This window comes from Sturnus vulgaris, chromosome 3, assembly GCF_052056855.1.
Source record: "Sturnus vulgaris isolate bStuVul1 chromosome 3, bStuVul1.hap1, whole genome shotgun sequence".
In the NCBI taxonomy this organism is placed as follows: domain Eukaryota; kingdom Metazoa; phylum Chordata; class Aves; order Passeriformes; family Sturnidae; genus Sturnus; species Sturnus vulgaris.
Genome location: NC_142245.1, coordinates 57,564,810 through 57,582,863, shown reverse-complemented (window position 1 = coordinate 57,582,863; position 18,054 = coordinate 57,564,810). Strand labels below are relative to the sequence as shown.

General features: G+C 36.1%; 1 protein-coding gene across 1 annotated transcript in view; it reads right to left on the bottom strand.

The window, feature by feature from the left end:
* SYNE1 (spectrin repeat containing nuclear envelope protein 1) overlaps positions 1 to 18,054 on the bottom strand; it is a 240,444-nt gene that overhangs the window by 117,458 nt on the left and 104,932 nt on the right. Inside the window, exons 61-75 of the mRNA XM_088161722.1 lie at positions 17,733 to 17,905; positions 16,730 to 16,883; positions 16,451 to 16,594; positions 14,272 to 14,436; positions 13,233 to 13,550; positions 12,333 to 12,488; positions 11,490 to 11,660; positions 10,427 to 10,753; positions 9,064 to 9,216; positions 7,600 to 7,767; positions 6,322 to 6,498; positions 5,327 to 5,473; positions 4,147 to 4,272; positions 2,488 to 2,664; positions 546 to 811 (exon numbers count right to left, since the gene is read on the bottom strand). Of these exons, the coding sequence (XP_088017848.1) occupies positions 546 to 811; positions 2,488 to 2,664; positions 4,147 to 4,272; positions 5,327 to 5,473; positions 6,322 to 6,498; positions 7,600 to 7,767; positions 9,064 to 9,216; positions 10,427 to 10,753; positions 11,490 to 11,660; positions 12,333 to 12,488; positions 13,233 to 13,550; positions 14,272 to 14,436; positions 16,451 to 16,594; positions 16,730 to 16,883; positions 17,733 to 17,905 (2,822 nt within the window). The remainder of the gene's footprint in view (positions 1 to 545; positions 812 to 2,487; positions 2,665 to 4,146; positions 4,273 to 5,326; positions 5,474 to 6,321; positions 6,499 to 7,599; positions 7,768 to 9,063; positions 9,217 to 10,426; positions 10,754 to 11,489; positions 11,661 to 12,332; positions 12,489 to 13,232; positions 13,551 to 14,271; positions 14,437 to 16,450; positions 16,595 to 16,729; positions 16,884 to 17,732; positions 17,906 to 18,054) is intronic.

Sequence of the window (18,054 nt, the reverse complement as noted above, 5' to 3'; positions counted from 1 at the left end):
CAGACCATGCTGATTATATTGCACATATGAACAACAGCAAGTATTGAGGCTGAAGTTAATATTGTTCCATGACAGTGACAGGAGCAGCAATGCACTCACAATTTTATTCATAGCTGGTGTGCTTATCCTATGCAAAGCAGCTGCAAATATTTAGGAGTAGTTACTAAGCTTTAATATAATATTCTGATAGATATAACACAATATCACAATGAAAATGAACCAGTGAATGAACCATGAATTCATGAACCACCACGAATTAAAGAGTTCAAACGAAATAGTCAACATTCTTGAAATATCAGGAAATGCTAAATCCTGAGATGGGATTAATCAGTACTTGCCTTAAAGACAAACACTGAAGATCTGGCTTGTCAATCTCTCTTTATTTCAACAGAAATTATTAATTGCCTGATAATTAATAAGGGAGGTGTGCTTTTAATTAAGTATGCAAAAAGGGATTTTTAGTGGCTCCCACCTAGAGATGCTCTGTAAACAGCTCTTTCAGCATATATGCACAGTTTGCTTTGTGGATGTGATTCCTTTTTTACCTAGCCAGGTTGTCCCACTCTTTTGTGAGCTTTTCCAGGAAAACTTCTACGACATTCATGCGATCATGGTAATCCTTTGTCCTCTGCAGATCCTCCTCCCTCTGCATGAGCAAATTATGTGCCTGAAGGCAGAGGTCCAGCCACTGGTTGCTCAGTTCTCCTATTTCCTTGTGTTCAGGTGATTCTTGTCCTTGGGTTAGTTTATTCATCTTCTCAGTCACAGAGGTGAGAGCTGACTGCTTAGACTGCAACTTCTGACTGAATTCCTGAAAAAGATACAAGTAAAACCCAATATAATAACATGCATTTTAAATTATAAAATGGAATTTAAATAAAATCTCTGAAATAAATAAATTGTATATGGACTCATTATCCGCCCAGGCAAATACTCTGCAGATGTGAATTGGAAGAAGTGTTTTCACTCCTCTCCCATCCCTCCTCCCCATCTTCTCACCTGAAGACAAGTTGGTAATAGATGCTAAAGCAAACCAGAGGAGTTTCCAAGTGCCAGTGATAAACAGAATTTGTGATCAAGTCATATCCTGTTGTCCAGGCTTCTGGACTAGCACAGCTCTCATCATACACTAAAACATGCAAGGTAGTCCTGAATCTCACAAGAATATTTCATTTTACAAGTACTATTGCTAGCTTACTTTTTTCCTTTTTCATTAGAGACTAAAAATAGGAAACGGAGTCCATGAGTCAGTGAGCCTCTATATCTGTATTCTGTATTGTTCCTACTTTTCTAACAGCAACCGTTACCACTGTCATTATTGAAACAAAACCATGGATTACCTAGGTATGATTGTTATCTGAGCTAATAACTAGTAACTAAAAGAGTTCCTCTGCATACACATCCTACCAAATAAGAAGTCAGAGAGATCCCAAAAAGAAGAATATGCAATATACTGACAACTAAAATTAACCAAATATTTTTTAGCCCTTACACACTACGGTAAACATAACCTTTTCCTAAATTCTAGTTCCTATAACTATAACTAAACAAGCATGCACATCTCCAGCTCTGCCTCATTCCTCTTCATGATGGCTTCAAATGAAGCTAGGCATCTTCCTCTACCAGGGCAAATGAGTAGAAAAAATACACCTTGTGCCACATCTAACAGTACAGCAGGTGTCTCCCTTTCATTATAATCCAAAGTTACTGACTGAAAGAATGAAGAAGAGACTCCTTCTTCTTCCTGATCTCTAATGATAGCTGGTATAACAGCTGTCAGTCCAGATTGTGCTGAGGCATCTTCAAAGGCTTTGACTTTGTTCCAAAGTGTGAGTAGAACAGATATGGAGAGGCAGTGCTGTTTACTTTTCACCTAATTCTTGGCACATCAGAAAAATAATACAAGCAATTCTAGATCAAAAATGCAAAACCCACGTATTTAATAATTTATTAAAGAAATGATCTTTTTGTCAAATTACTGGTTATGATGTGTATAGAATGGTCATAAAATGTCTCTCTTCTGGAATGAATGAGAGAAGATATGAAGGCATTTGTATCATTAAATAAATTGTGTTTCTATCATGCCTCTTTTTAGAGATCAGCAACATCAAATAGTTTTGTTGACTAATTTTGAAATACTTCTAAACTATTTAGAAGTATAGAAATCAAATAATTAAGCAAGCACAATTTGAAAATCTTATCTTCAGGTCCACTATGATCAGCATTTAGTCTACTCTAAAAGCAAAGGGAAATCAGATCAGTAGGCGAAAAGTTGTAAAGCCAGAAAAAATAGTAAAGTACCGTTTTCTGCTCTCTGAATCCCCCTGCACATCAACAAGGAAACATTCTTTCCTCTGTCTTCTCTGCTCTTGCTCAGTGTATATTAGCCATTGTATGCAATATGTGCATATAATAGAAATCATAAAATAATATCAGGCACAGGATGACCTTCTTCCTTACCTTCTGTTCTTAACCCAGTCTCCTTACCTTAACCTGGAGGACCATATTCTGGGCAATATTTAGCTCCAACTCTGCTCGTCTCCTTTTTAAATTCTGTAGTTGTTGATCCGCATCCTGGAAATATATCCAGAGCTCGGCTTTCAACTGTTTGATCTCTTCCCAGCCTTGAGACAAATACTGTGAGTGCATTATCTGTTGCTCAATCTAGAAGAAAAGAAATGAAAAGGAGTAGGAATGCTTTAATGCATCTATTTTTGGAGAATGGAGGATGAATACCATTCTTCCTCTGAGCACAATACTGTACTAAAACAATTTCTGCACCAGATTCTGAAGGGGCTAATATTATCCACAAAAAGTCTTAACTTTTGAAAGTCACAAAGACTGTACCTATCAAAGGTACAATTTTTTCTGGGGGGAAACAACAACAACAACAACAACAATTATCTATAATTAACCCTTGAGAGAAGTAAGTACGTTCACAAGTGTTTGTATTTCAAAGTCCTCTGTTCTCTGTAAAAGCTTAAATGAATTGTATAATTTAGTCTACTGCATGCCAAGAACATTGTTAGAGTGTACCCTACATAAAAGTTTCAACTAAACACTTCCATTTAATTTGCTTAGCCCAGTTATTTTGCATATATGCCTCTTCTAAAATGCCAGTAAGAAGAATGCTTACCAGATCTGAGCCCATCAATCCTCTTAGACCAATAGTGACACAGCTGCTTTTGCTCTAAATACAGCAGTCGGGTGCCTTTAAGATTTAGACACTCAACCAGCTTAGTATATCTCAGCACTATACCATCTGCGATTTTTAAAAAAAACATTTCACTGCTTTGTATTTCAAAGGACAATCTTATTCTGATGTTTGGGATGTTTTTCAGCTATTCAGTTCTTGGACTGCCATATTTTTATGGCTTATTTGGATTTGTACAATTCCCTTTTCTGGTATGGAATACTGTTACTGTACATATTAGATTTTTACTCTTGTTAAAAGTAGTTTCAAAACCGGTTGTGTGTCTGTGTAAGAGAGACTAAATTTTTCATGTTTTCAACAAGAAGAATGCTTGTAATTCTTTTCTAATAATTTAAGTTTGTAGTTCTAGTTTAAACCTAAGCATTAAGTGACTTTAAAACTTAAAATTGAGGAAAACTTCTATAAATTAATATGCTGAAATAGATGCACTTTGATTCATGAACTGAACCATCAAATTTTTTATTGTTATGATGATTATTATATTAGTAATCTTTGAATGTAGGCCAATATGAACATCAATCTATTTTTGAATAAATAATGACACTAAAATATATCTCAGATTTAATAAAATACAGAGACAATTAGAATTAATTGGGTTTCTTGAAAACATAACTTGAATCAAGTTTTCTTCCACAGAATGTTATTTCTGTGGCTTTAGACCAATATCTTGTAACATTGCCTAAGTACCTTAAGCAACCTTAGTTGTGTGTCTTTTTATTAGTATCAGGATGGCAACGTATGGATTTAATAACTATAAAAAAAAAGAAGTAGAAAGAGAAAACTATTTAACCATACCCAAAGAAATACTTAAGATGAAAGTAAGATGACATTTCTTTAAACGATTACCCAATATGACCTTTTTAAAAGGGAAGAGATCAAGGCAGTTAAAGCTCTAAATAGGATTAAAAGTGGGTTGTTGGGTTATCTTGTACCGTTTGTTTTGTTTGTTGAATATCTGCTGCTGTACTCTTCACTGTGGCATCTGACAGATCACACATGGAGCACAGAAGATCCAAGTATGTATTGGCCTGCTCCTGCAGAGCCCGGAAATGTTTAACCTGAGGGAAGACAACTCAAAAATAAACCCTGATACTGTGGAAATAATATCTTGTTTTATTACAAGCATACATTTTAGTATTTTTACTTTGCCTTCTTATTTTTTCCAGGAAATTAAATGTAGATACACATACTTTTTTTAGGTAAGGATGCTATATTATAATTACGGAAAGGAATAATCCTTAAAATCTTGATTATTATCCAATCACCAAAGTACTGAAAGACCTATGAATTAGCTGGCTTATTTCTTGGATAGAAACACACAGTCTCAATAAGGTGACAGATTTTCTCAATCTGATTGAAAACGAGAGCTTTACGGGGTTATCAACATGTCCTATTCCTACAGCTATAACATTGTCCAGTGTCTGACAGATCATGAGAAATTCAGCTTAGTGGCACTTAGGTGCTGGTTTCGCTTTGCCACACCCTGCTCCCCCTGCCCCTGTAGGTCTGCCATCTCTAGTATTTCAATGTCTCTATTAAGCAAGACAATGGATGAGACAGCTCTGAATTCCAACATTTTTAGCCCGATACCAGTTTAATTTAAAACCAAGTTACAAATCCACTGTAAAACGCATTGTCACGAAGAATAATCAAGAAGCAATGGAAGAATTCTTAATGGTCAATGTGGGCTACAGGCAGTTCTCTGTTCTTAGATTGAAAAGTTGTTTTAATTACCTGACAATTGACTCTGCATCCACGGTAGTGTGAAAACAGGTTTTAAAAGGAACATAGACAGATGGGCAATTGGACAAGAAGGACACAACCCCTCTGCTAAACACATTTACGGAGTATCTGAGCAGATTTATCCAACTAGCCAACATTTTTCTGGTAACATGTTTCTCCTCTCAAAGAAGAGCTAGCAAAAGCCCTCTTTGATTTTTCACCTACAATTATTTTGCATTCCAGGTATTCCTTTTGGGGTTGGGAATGAACATTGAGGCTACACAGCTTTCTGAGAAGGCCAGAAAAGATCTAATTTCTAGAAATTTAAATCTCTTACCTGAACTCACTTTATTAAGAATAACTGAGCTTTTTAAAGTGCTAAACTTTTACCTTTTTAACTGCATCTGCCAAGCTGAAAGCTGTCCAAGTAGTTGGCTTCAGCTCTGACTGCACTGTAGAAAGCCAAGTCTGGCACTGTTGAAGAGTATCCTGATGGTTAACATGCTTCTGGAGCTCATGTTCCAAAGTCTGGTACACCTAAACAAAGCATTTTGTAAGTTTATCACATTTTCAAATACCACCATTGTCTCTCTTTTCCTATATTGAAAACTGCCGATAAAACAGAATTATTAAGACTGATTATTTTAGCCCTTGTACATAAAAGTACCAAGGGCTGAGAGTTCCTTAAACTCTCACTGCACCCTGCTAACATGTGAAGAAAATGGATAATATTTGATGCACAGCTTCTGAAAAGAAAAAATAGAGATGTAAATGAAGAGCGTGTTCTCTTTTTTCTGTATCCAAATTTTTTGTATTGAGACTTTGTATAAAATTATTTTTAGTTTCTTTTTGGGTTGTATTGCTTAGGGTTTTTTGGGTTTTGTTTAGTCTTGTTTTTTTCTTTTGAGTGATGGCTTGATCTCCTAATTGGTTTAACAGAAGGAACCAGCTGGGGTCTTAACTGCATATTCTGGTTTTAATGAGAGAGACAGTATTTCCTAGCACATACTTGGGAACTGTTTATGTATGTATGCAAACTATCAACACTAAGACTGCAATTTCCTCCCTAGTTTTTGAAGTAGAAAAGTTCTAATTTTTTCTTCTGCAGCTGCTCAGAAGCTAGTGTAACATGAAAATAGTGAGCACATGGCAAGCTAAACATAAGAAGAGATAGGCCACTACTTTTGCTGGTTGCAAGACAACATTTGGATCACAAGGAATTCAACTGTAGCATAGGAATGATGAAGTGCTCAATAACCTGTAGGTTTAATTTAAATGAAAACAATAGGAAGAGTTTTCTACCATTTAAAGAAATAACTCATAGGAATAATAATGCACTTTCTTTTTAAATGGCATAAAAAAAAAATCTTTGAAACAAGACTTACTCTTTGGGCTGTGCTACATATGGCAGAATAGCTGTCCCTTGTCCCCTGAAGATGGCTTTGTATATTTTGCTTAAATTTTGCTTGAAGATGTTCTGAGCATTGACTGATCAGGTAATCACCTTTACTCTTAAGGTTGTTCAAACGATCTTCAAACCCTGTAATCTCTTCCATGATAGCCTAAGAAACAGATAAAACACTTTTGAAGAAATATGCTGTGGTGCAGAACATTTTTTCTCCCTCCTTTAAACACTTCTCACCTTCAGATTTTGAAAAAAAATCAGACATGTGTTGTCATAGTCAAGCTATTGGATTGCATGTTCATCGTAAAGTCATTGTCAAAAGTCTTTACACAGATGCCCAACAGAAACAGCAGTAGCACTGTCATAATGTGTAAACATTCTGTGCTCAGACCCCAAGACTATGCTTAATCTTCATTTGCTGCATGCTCTTCAGGGCTTCTCCAGCTTATGTCTAGTAATGCAAATTAAATCTCATGCTGAATCATATCTCATTCCATAAGCTCTTTCACAATGGACAGTTCTTACCATTGACTTTGGGGAAGCCAATTTTTTATCTAAGAAGGTTACTTAAAAAATAACACACCAATCATAAATAATTTAAAGACTTCAATATTTGCCAGTGGAATCTCACTTTCATGTAGTGGTAGGTTGAATTTTGTTCTCTTTTATCTCCTAGGAAGCATTGGCTATCAAGGTATTAAACAACTCTCACTTATAGCAACCATAACAACACCTTGAATAAAAGCAATGGAGAAAATGCTACAACCTAATAGAAGAACCTAGAATTAGAACAATCTAGTTATACCTCTAGTTTCTGCACTTTCTTCTCCATTGCTGTGTTATCAACCTCATCCAATTTGGTGATCACATTTCTAACGTTCTTGCTAGCAGATCTATACCAGGAAAATTTTTAATTTAAATGTTTTTTCAACCTTAAAAGTGCTAGAACAAAAAAATACTTCAAGAGTAAAATGACCAAAATCCAGTTTTTGTGGTTCATTTCAGGGAAAATCTGACAAAGAATTCAGATCAGAGTACAACAAAGCTCTTCGTGTAAATGCAGTTTCATCCAAGAAACGATGCTAACAAGAAACCAGATTTTTTACCTGCATTAATGACATTGATGCTTATTTACACAGTTAGCATTAAGAGAAATAAAATAGAGGAATGACAAATAATTAGAGCTCTGGAGTGGAGGCAGAGAAGCAAAAAAGAAAAATTCTGTTTTACAAAGGAAGATCATCAATAGCAAACCCACCTTGTGATTAGCTAGTTGCTGAGTGATTATTTCAGGATTGTTGCTTTCCATGAGGTCAGGACTGGCCAATCTGCTGGACATATGTAATAACCATTTCTCTCCTTCTTGCAAATCACTATTGTAATCCTCATGTTCTTTTACTCTCACCTCTAAGGTTTCAACGTATGCCTGCAGGTCCACAATAACCAAAATTAAATTTTCTGGTAATTACCAGAAAAACCCCCCAAACAAGCCAAAACTCACTGAGAACTTGAAAACACAGTAATAATTATCATCTAAATTTATATTTCTGTGAGGGTATCTCATATGAATAGACTGTAAAGGAAGACATCAAAAGATACATTTATTCTGTGAATAAATTTCTGTGAGTAATTTCTTTTGTGGTACTGAGCAGTATTTTCACTCCAGATTAAATACCATACTTTGAAGACTGAGGAAACACTTGAGAAAATGAGCACTGTCAACTTGACATTAAGTTCACTAACAGTTACTACACTTTTTTTGAGAGACTGCACTTGACCTACCAAATGCTATGGCTGCTGCTTACATCCTTTGCATGTACATACTGCCCATGTCTGTGGTAGGCAAATTAAGAATGTACACACTGAGTTAAAAAGTATTTATTCTTTTCAGAAAGCTTCTCTAAATTTCAGCCATCAGCATTATATCTAATGCAATGGACATGACTTTTTTGGTATGGATCAGAGTTGTGCCTTTAAACTAAAAACTAACCTTGAAAAAATAAAATCATCCCCTATGGGTGAATAGATTGGCAATTAAATGTGCCTAGGTCAAACATAAGTACTAACATGGTTTGCAGAGCTTATCCTTGTTAAGAGTATAACCTATTAAAAGCTTTAGGAATAATCATACTTTAGGATGTATTTAGAAGCATTAGACCTTTCAAAGTACTACATACATATGGACAAATGAATCAATGTTAATTAATAATGCCCTTGCTGAATTAAATTATATCCATCTTGCAGTTTATTTTCTCTGGTGCCTTTTATTCAACAACTAAACTAAAAAGTGTTTGTGGAGATTATGCAGAAACAAGAGACAAGAGCGAGTGTAATCTAAGGGCATCTATCCCTTCAAGAAATAATGTATTTAGAATTCTATTAAATGCTTTTAAAAGTAGTAACAATAACACACTAGTGTCACCAATACATTTCCCCTCAGTGGTACAAAACACACCAGCCACATTCAAAATTAATTTCAGCTACTCTGGTTAGATTTATTTATGTAGTTTTTTCTATATTCAAAATTTGCCTGTCACTTCTGTCCCCCCCCTCCCTCCCCCCCGCTAAAAGAAAACCATAATAATCCCAACAAAACACTAAAAGTAATTAAAAGAAAGTGGTTCTTTGTACAGACATGACAGCATGAAATAAATAGTTAATTTCTTAAAGAGGAGTAAAAATATAGCAAGTTGGAAGAACCCTGAGGTTTCTTCCTTTTTACCTTTGTTTTGGTGCAGAGTTCCTGGTAACTGCTCTGAAGGTCTTGAATATTGTTCTTTAGAGTCACATCATTCACCAGATCACAAAGTGCCTCTCCCTTTTCAGTCACTGACTTTATTGAGGGCTCATGGGACAGAACAGTCTGTTGTATAGACTACAATGCAAGCAAGAATTAAAACATATCTACTGATCACTGGAAATGTATTTCACTAACTTCCCTTTGATATGATGCACAGCCTTCTACCAAGTTTATATCATCCTTTCCAGATAGGCAGAACTTTGCTTACCAATTCAGGATTCTGTTTCTCAGCCCTGACCTGAGACAACAATTTTGCACACATCTAAAAACAACTGCTCCTTTTGAGAGTGGCTAGTAGCATGGCTGACAGTCTGGAGCTGGTGAAGCAATCAAGTAGCCAGTGCTAGGGATAAAATTTGTTCAGATGAACAAATCATGAAAATAGGTTGGAAAGTATCACTAAAGCCATCCCCTTAATGTGATGGTGTGTGATGAGTACCTAGCACTGTACTCTAGAGAGTACAACTCCCCAAACATGTAGAAAGCAAGCACACAGCTGTGACACACAACTTTGAGCAGGGAAGCTGGCAAGGGGTACTGGGCAGCTTTAGCAAGCAAGCCTTGAAGCAATGTAGATACTGCTCAGCAATAACCAAAACATTGGTTTGTTGGCAACATTTTAGCCACAAATGTAAAGCACAGCACTATATGGGCCGCTGTGAGGAGAGTTAACTCCACCTCAGCTGGGCACAGTACATGTTTCATGAAACATCTGTCATCCTGGAGTATTTTACAAAAATATCATTAGAAGAAAAAATGGAGTTTGTTGGCTAATTTTCTGCTCATTTTTGTGACTGGAAAACAAACAACAAACACTTCATTAAAATCCTAACAAAAACTTGGGAGGTCATAACAGCTGACTGCCTGGGCCAGCAGTTGAGCTGGGACATCCAGCTTTAACTAGAAAGCTGATTAAGTCAGTGTAAACAGTGACAATGTCTGAAGTCAAGAAAGACCAAGTGATTTCTATATTCACTTCAACTGCAATCTCCTCTGTTGAGATCAATGCAATTATTTGTATGTGTATTCACAAAAGAATTTTGCTACGTCACAGGAAATATTCAGATATGGAAGCCTTTTTAGGATATTCACATATCAAATCCAGGGGCTCAGTCAAGTTCGTAGAGGTAGGTATCATGCATGTTTTCACTATGCTGACTGGGACATTGAGATCAGAAACACCTCATGTACCTATAGAAAAAATCTAGCTACCTGATCAGAGGATTTATTGAGAATCACTAGATTAAAATAAATTCAGTAGTACTATGAGATAACCCCTTTTTACCTTGTATTTGGACAATTGTGCCTTCTTCTCATAGAGTTCACTCTTTGGCTCCACAGGAGCATGTAAGATGGCTTGGTACTCCATGACCCACTGAGTTTGGGCCTTATACTTGTCTGAGAACTCCTTTACCAGCTGAAGACACTTCTCTGAAGTCATGTGCTCTTTTCTGATGGAGCCAGCCAGCTCTTCAAGCTGTTCCACATGATCTCCAATTTCCTTTCTTAACTGGTCAACTTCATTTTCTTCCATGTATTTTATAGCTCGCTCCCCCTTCTCTCGGGCTGATTTCAGTAAACTGTGGCCTATGTCCATATCACTCAATAGTACCTGTGAAGGAAACCTTGGTTAACAGAAAATGTATAAAAACTTGCCTTTTTTAAACTTTACTATGGACACAGAAAGAATTGCTAAGGAAAATGAATGGACTTTTCAGTACAAAATTGTTTGGAGCTAAGGTGTGTCAAGGTAGAAGGAAGCAGATAAAACAAATACTTCTGCCCTGCACTGGGCTTGTGAATTTAAACAAAGAAACTGAGTGCTCCCAGGAGAGGATCTGTACTCCAAATTGTGGAACAGATGAAAGGTTTCCTTTAGCATATTACATTTAAGCTGCAGGACAAATGAGAAGCTCATCTACAACTTTTGTGATGAAACATGAGTATTTCAATTAAGAGAAATAGGAAGCACTTCTTGCCACAGGGCATAGAAAATGCACAGTGCACAAAAAATATACTTGTGGGGAACTGGGAATATAGGAATTTATTTTAAGCTGTAACCTAACGTGAAACGGATAGAAGCCTTTCTTATGGAAGGATAGGACTATTATTTAGGACTATATTATTTTGGATTATTTGCTATATTATTTAGGACTTCTTGCAACTTCAGTAGCCAAACTATGTTCTAACGAGATGTGATAACAGGAAGTTTTGTACTGTGTGGTCTCATCCCCTTATCTTCTCTAGGAAAGGTAAAGTCAGAATTTTGAGCAGCTGTTAAGATGAATGTTAAAATACAGCCTCCTGTCCACGAACAGAAACAAAAATTGCATTTAAGAAAGCTGTACCTCTAGTTTCTGCACTTTTTTCTCCATTATTGTTTTATCAACCACGTCAAATTTGGTGATCACATTTTTGAAGTTCTTGTTAGTAGCTCCATACCAATTTGTGTAAGCACTAAAAGACAATTCTGACTCCTCCATACAGCGTATTTCTTCTTCCAGAAACTTTATTTGCTCCTTCAAACAAATACGGAGGGTAGGGGGAAGAAACAAGAACCATCCAGATGTTTATCATTGCTATTGGTTTAAGATAACCATAAATTGCTATTAATTAATACAATCTATTATACAAAGATAAAACATATAGGCTTTGAGTTATTTCATAACTAGCGGATAATTCTCACAGGGTTCTTGTCAGGGTGTAAATATGGCAATCACCAATGTTAAAATTGAACTAATTCTAAATACTGAAAATGTACTCACATTTTGAACTTTGAATTGTGACTTGTCATTACAGTACTATGAGGCAATTACTACTTAAAGTAACCTGAAGACTGCACCTTACCCAATCAAATTTTTCTCATAGTAATATGTATCAGTGGCAGCCTGAAAACATTTATCTAGAGGTCAATTAACATTCATGCATACTTTATTCTAAATTTCTCTCCTGAAACAATCAAAAAAGATAGTGACAGAGTATTCTACTTTGTTATCCTGATTATGTTTCTGCAATACATTTGATCCAATGAAATCTATGTTTATATATATGTGAATATATATGTGAATTTTATGCTATTGAGCCTACAGTAATGAATAGACTCTGATAAAGTCTAATTACAAAAGGCTGCTTGTATTTGCTTCTTAACTGGCAATTTATGATGTTACAATGAATTAGTTTTCATTACTTACCAACACATGAAGAAGAAGAGTTTGGTAGCGAGATGTAAGCTGGGTAGCCTGATTTCCCATTCTACTTGCAGTGAGATTTTCCTCTAGTATTTGCTGAGCCAATACCCCAACTTCCTCTACATCATCTTTGTATATTGTAATGTCTTCATGCCACTTCTATGAGAAAGAAATTATCAAACTTATATGAGTTTTTCAAATACCTTAAGTTATCAGGAATTTAATTGTAACTAAGTCAGGAAATCATTGAAAAGGAAAACAAATACATGGTTGTAAGCATTCATTTACAACCGGAAAATAAACCAGAATCTGATAAAAGTTATTGTAACAAATATGCTGGAAAGATTTTCATCTCATATAGACTGCATTTCATTGCAACAGATTCAATACTTTTTGTAATTTTTTCCCCCTCAAAAAAAGATAGTAGAAATGCAATCTGGACTTCCTATAGATTTCATCTGAAGTTTTGAAGATGACTGTAAAATGTAACCTGGCTTCAAATCTGCTTCCTGTATTTATTCAGAACCATGTCTGCTTGTTCCAGTGACTAAAGGAAAATTATTACATTGACAGAGTGGAGACTTCATAACATGGTCACATTTTACTCTTGTTACCATATTAATTATCTTCCATTCCACTGCCTATCTTAGTACTCAGTTACATCTTCACATATTACAGAGCACATGAATTACAGATCTCCCTGCAAGATTTCAACATTGTTATACCTCCACCAGCAAAATGGGAGGAACCTGGATCTAGAAGTCACAAAGCAATCTTGGATCCATCATTTTAGTCAGCAACGCAGAATAAATTGAAAAGCTTGCTCTCATTTTCACAGTGCAACCAGGAATTGACATGGAAACTGCACCTATAGTTAAGGAATGCCTTAACTATATCCTTTACCTTCATTTGTTGAAGCTGCATTTCCTTTGTTGCTCTACCAGACCTCCTCCCAGTCCTGATAGCAACTTTCTCCTCCAGGTTTGTTAACCAGTCATTAACCTTCTGAAATTTTTTCTCCATTAACCTCAGTTTGCTCACAGTGGCATTTAATTGACTTCTTGCTTCAGAAAGCCTGTGCTGATAAACTTGCCAATCCTGCCGTAAGGATTCCAGGGCTCTGTCTTCTATCTGGGGAATACCCCAGGGAATCACCTCCTCTCTGGCATGGACAGCAGCATTCAACAGTGCTTGTCCTTCTGCACAGTGGACCTGCAGCTCCTGTAAAGGCAGAGTTAGTTACATATCCTCGACTGACAGCTTTCATTCACACATGACAAAACCCCCTTTGATTCCTCTGAAGACAGCTGGGCATTTCCTTTAGTTGTCTATGGTTAAACATATATTAGAGAGAGTCTTTCCTCTTTAACACCAGTGACAGCATGCTCACTTACAAAGCACACCAAGTATCACTTTTACTGACAACTGAACTGCAGAAAATTATTGACAAAGCATGCATTAAATTCTTTCCGCTCCTGCCAAGTTTATCAGTTCTGAAACATTGGCTGCCTGAGCTAGCATGGGATAGATGGAATCCATTCACAACAGCATAAATTCAAAACTTTCCAGATGTGGCAAGTAGACTGTAAGACTGATTCTAAAATTGAATCTCTCTAAAAACAGAGGCTTCAACCTTCTAAAATAAACAAACCTATATTTTTCCCATATGTTTGAGACAACACTCCAGACTAATTTTTTATATCCTCTTCTGAACATATATGGCATTTTCATGCTTATTAGCACTTAACCAGAAAGTAAAGTGTGATTCAATCTGATTAGAAAACATAACAAGGAAATTACCTTAACAAAACACAGTTGTGTTTCATGTCAGATTTCACTTGGCATACATATCCACATACCATTATGTTCTGTTACTATACCATCACTGGATTGATTTTTCTTTTCTTCTTTTTGTTTTCTTAGGGTGTCACACATCAAGTACCTGTAAATCTCGGAGTGTTGCCTCCTGTTCCTGGGCATCACCATCAACATGTGATAAACAGTCAAGTTTTTCCTGCTCCTTCTCCAGCCATACTTCAAAGGCTTTTAGATTTCTTTGGTACTCTTGGTGTAAGGTAAGCAGTCCTTCAGTTTTTGTTACAGCCTCCTGCACGTGAATATATTTACAAATATGTATACATATCTTAGCGTATTGTGAAACCAAGAGAACATAAACCCCAGTTATCCATCAAGGGAAAAGGTTTGTATCTGATGCTGAAATTTCCAAGAATTCGAGAGTACCTGAATTCTGAAGATTACTTAATTGATTACAGGGAAAGAGGAAGCACCATGTAGGGGAAAAAATACTTCTCCCAAAAGATAAGTTTGTAACTTCTGAGATTGAGAGTTTTGATCTGGGATTACTTTTAAACACCTTAGTGTTTAATAACAAAGGACTTTCTTGATTATTACTGCAATTTAAGTTAACTTTACTGAAGTGATTTGTAAGGATTTGATCTTAGAAATGGCATTTTTTTCTTTTGAAAGACTTTTTTTTTTGCAAATGGAATTGGAATCTTCTATTAGGAGTACCTACTATCTTAGGTAGTAAGACCGTATTTTATTATTTGCAGGCAGTCACTACAGAGCATAGTAAGAAACAGACTACAAGTCTTCTGTGTATACAGGTGAGCAAGTTACAATAATTTCAGCACTAAAGTAGAAAAGCACTTTAATAAACCCATGAACTTACTATCTACCTCTTATTTCTAACAGGTCCATCTAGTGGGATAAAGGAGGAAAACAGGAGTCTTATCACATCTTTTACAAGGCCTGTCCATGCCCAGAAGTGGGAAGGGGAAAAGAGAGACCAGGTTTTTTGCCTCTCAACAGGGGCTTAGGAAATTACAAGTCTTGCTTGGGCCATAAACCCTTGGGGAATCTTGTCAGGTTTCCTGCCTGGCCAGAAGATTAGTAAAAGATTTAAATGTTCCTTACTGTCAGCTATTTGCTTTGAACTTTGAATTTCTTTCTACGGGTTGATTGCATTCTTGATACTTAAAACCATCACCACAGTTTTGAACAGGGAAGACCAGTTATCTGGGATATTAGGTGGAAGAGAAAGAAAGAATGCTTCTTGCTACATGGGGTAAGATGTACAGAACTCTTGCCTCTGTGAGCCACCATCCATTTCTTATTCCCATGCTGTTGCTCAAGCTGAGCAAATACAGGCAGCCTGTACAACTTTGTGGAGGAGAAAAAGGTAAAGACAAGGGCATCCCCTTGCTAACAAGAATAGTAGGTTTACCAGCACTTCCCAGGACTTATGTATCTCTCTGGCAAATTGGAGCAATTTTATTCACTCAAGATCAAAAGAAAGAGCATGCATTTTTTGCCATTGTGGAAGAGAGGTCCACAAAACACTGAATCACTTATGTGTTTGAAAAACCGAATTTTGGCTGACTTTTGAATTTTGTCGTTCTACATGACGAAAGCATCACTGAGACAACAAAATTCAACTTTACTACAGAGCTATCCTGAAGCAAAGTTGGCTGTATGAGCAAGCATTAGTCATTACTTAATGAAGAACTTGGGTTAACTGGAGATAATCGCCTAGCTTTAAATCTATCACCAGGTCTTTTAGTATTTCTTTTTTACCTTATATCTCACCCTAACCCCATCCTGATCTTAATCTATGTCCTAATCTTTTCCAGATATACAATATCAATATTTATCAGTAAATGTAGTACTTATCACACTTGTGTCAGTTTACTTGCTAATAAGGTTTGTGTTCATTAATAAAATCTCTGTAGCTGTCAACCATTTGTGAATCACACAAATGACTGGTAAAATTTATTGCAAACATACACTTATGCAAATCACAGGTTTGAAGATTTGTTCATCGTTTCAGTCACAATGGGTAAAATTAACTCTGTGCTGAAGTCAGTGAACCTTTTGTCATGGATTTCCTCAGACTATTCTGATTTTAGAACACTTCTGAAAGATCTGAAGCTCAATACAGGAAGACAGATTTATTAATCACTCCAATAGGTTTCTCTTACATAAAGTTACAGATGTCCCCAAACTCTTAATCCTCATTTAACTGTAAAATAAATTATCAATGAAAATATATTTTTCCTTGTTGCCAACTCAACAAGGAGTGCTATGAAGAAAAACTGTACCTTTGCTCTTTCTTTGAGGAACTTATACCTCTCCTGAAGGTCTTGCAGCTCAAGCTGAGCAATGTAATGCTCAGTCATCCCCTTTCCTTTCACTTCAATAGTCTCCAACAGGCTGTTATGACTCAACACCTCTTCATTGAGTAGCTGCAAAACAGAAAAAGAACACATTAAGGGCACCATTAAAACAAGACCACAAATTAATCTTGCAGTTAGATAGTTTGCTTTATTGCCTCTAAGGTGTCATGGGCTTGTTGATGGTTTGTTGTAAATCAAACACACCTTTGCTTTGCTGAGGGCAGCTGTTTTTTCCCTCAGTTCAGCATATTGCCTTTCAGAAGCATTCATACTTGCTTCTACTTTTTCCATCCATCTGGAAAACTGATTAACGTCTTCCTGGTAACTTGTCCATTTGGAGAGAGCTCCTTCCAGTTGACTGTAATTAAAAAATACATATTTTTTGTGACAGTGGAAGTTCCCATGCTATTTGAGCAGTGAGATATATTCATATACAGATATTTTAGACTATATTTATGAGAGAGATACATTACAAGATAAGCAATCTGTTAGAATCCTACAGGTTTTAACTAGGAGCACTGTTTGACTAATAAAGAGAAATTAAGTTTTCCAAACCTGGAATATTAAGTAAATCTGTAATTTGTACAGCTAGCTGACACGTTCTAGGTTTAATAAATAAATTGCAACTGAAAGCATAACTGAAAGCATTCTACCCCTTTCTACCTACATTCTATGTACATTCAAAAGTTGCTGCATTCTAATGTTCAATTACCTTTGTTTCTTTAACTTGAAATATTTGCAACTACCAAATAAATGTCAGTTTTTTCCTTTATATTTTTTTATTCTATTACTAGGAGCAGCAATACTGGACACTGTAATTTACAGTATGTTCTTTGGAATACTAGCAAGTGGAAAAGCAGGCAGGCTCTTGACAAAGGAACCTTTAACATCCATGAAAAAATAATCTCATTTCTGAGAAGGTTTCAAAGCATCAAGTGCGACACGAAGTAAAATATTCAAGATTATGAACACAGAATCTTGTCTTCAGAGTAAATTGGCACTAAGTGTTAATAAAGCTTAGCTCCCTTACAGTTTCCTCCTCCCCTTCTTCTACTTCAAATGAATATATCACAACTTCTAGACCCAAAGTGTTAGGCATATGTAATCATTTTACATTAATTTGACCCTTGTAGTAATAAAATCATTTTTCAAAAGTTTTGACAGTGCTTTCTTACTAAGTATCATTCTGTACCTCACTTCTTTTTACCTCTTGCACTGGATACAAGCAGACAGAAGAGAAGCCCAGCTGTCCTTCAGATTTTGCAATTGGCCTTCAATCACTGGTACTCCCTCCAGAGAAGTATTTTGCAGAACAGATTCTCCTCTTGTCAGAACAATTTTCATTTGGACTTCTTTTTCTTGTTTCACTGCTAGCAGGCCCTAAGAAGTGAGTGGATATATTTTATTTTTATCATTACCTGGATATGAATATTCTAACTAGCTTTAATGGAACATGGCCTGATCACATTTAGTGACTTGCAGTGAATTGGAAGATGGACAGTAGGGTTCACAGCTGAGTTTCACAAACA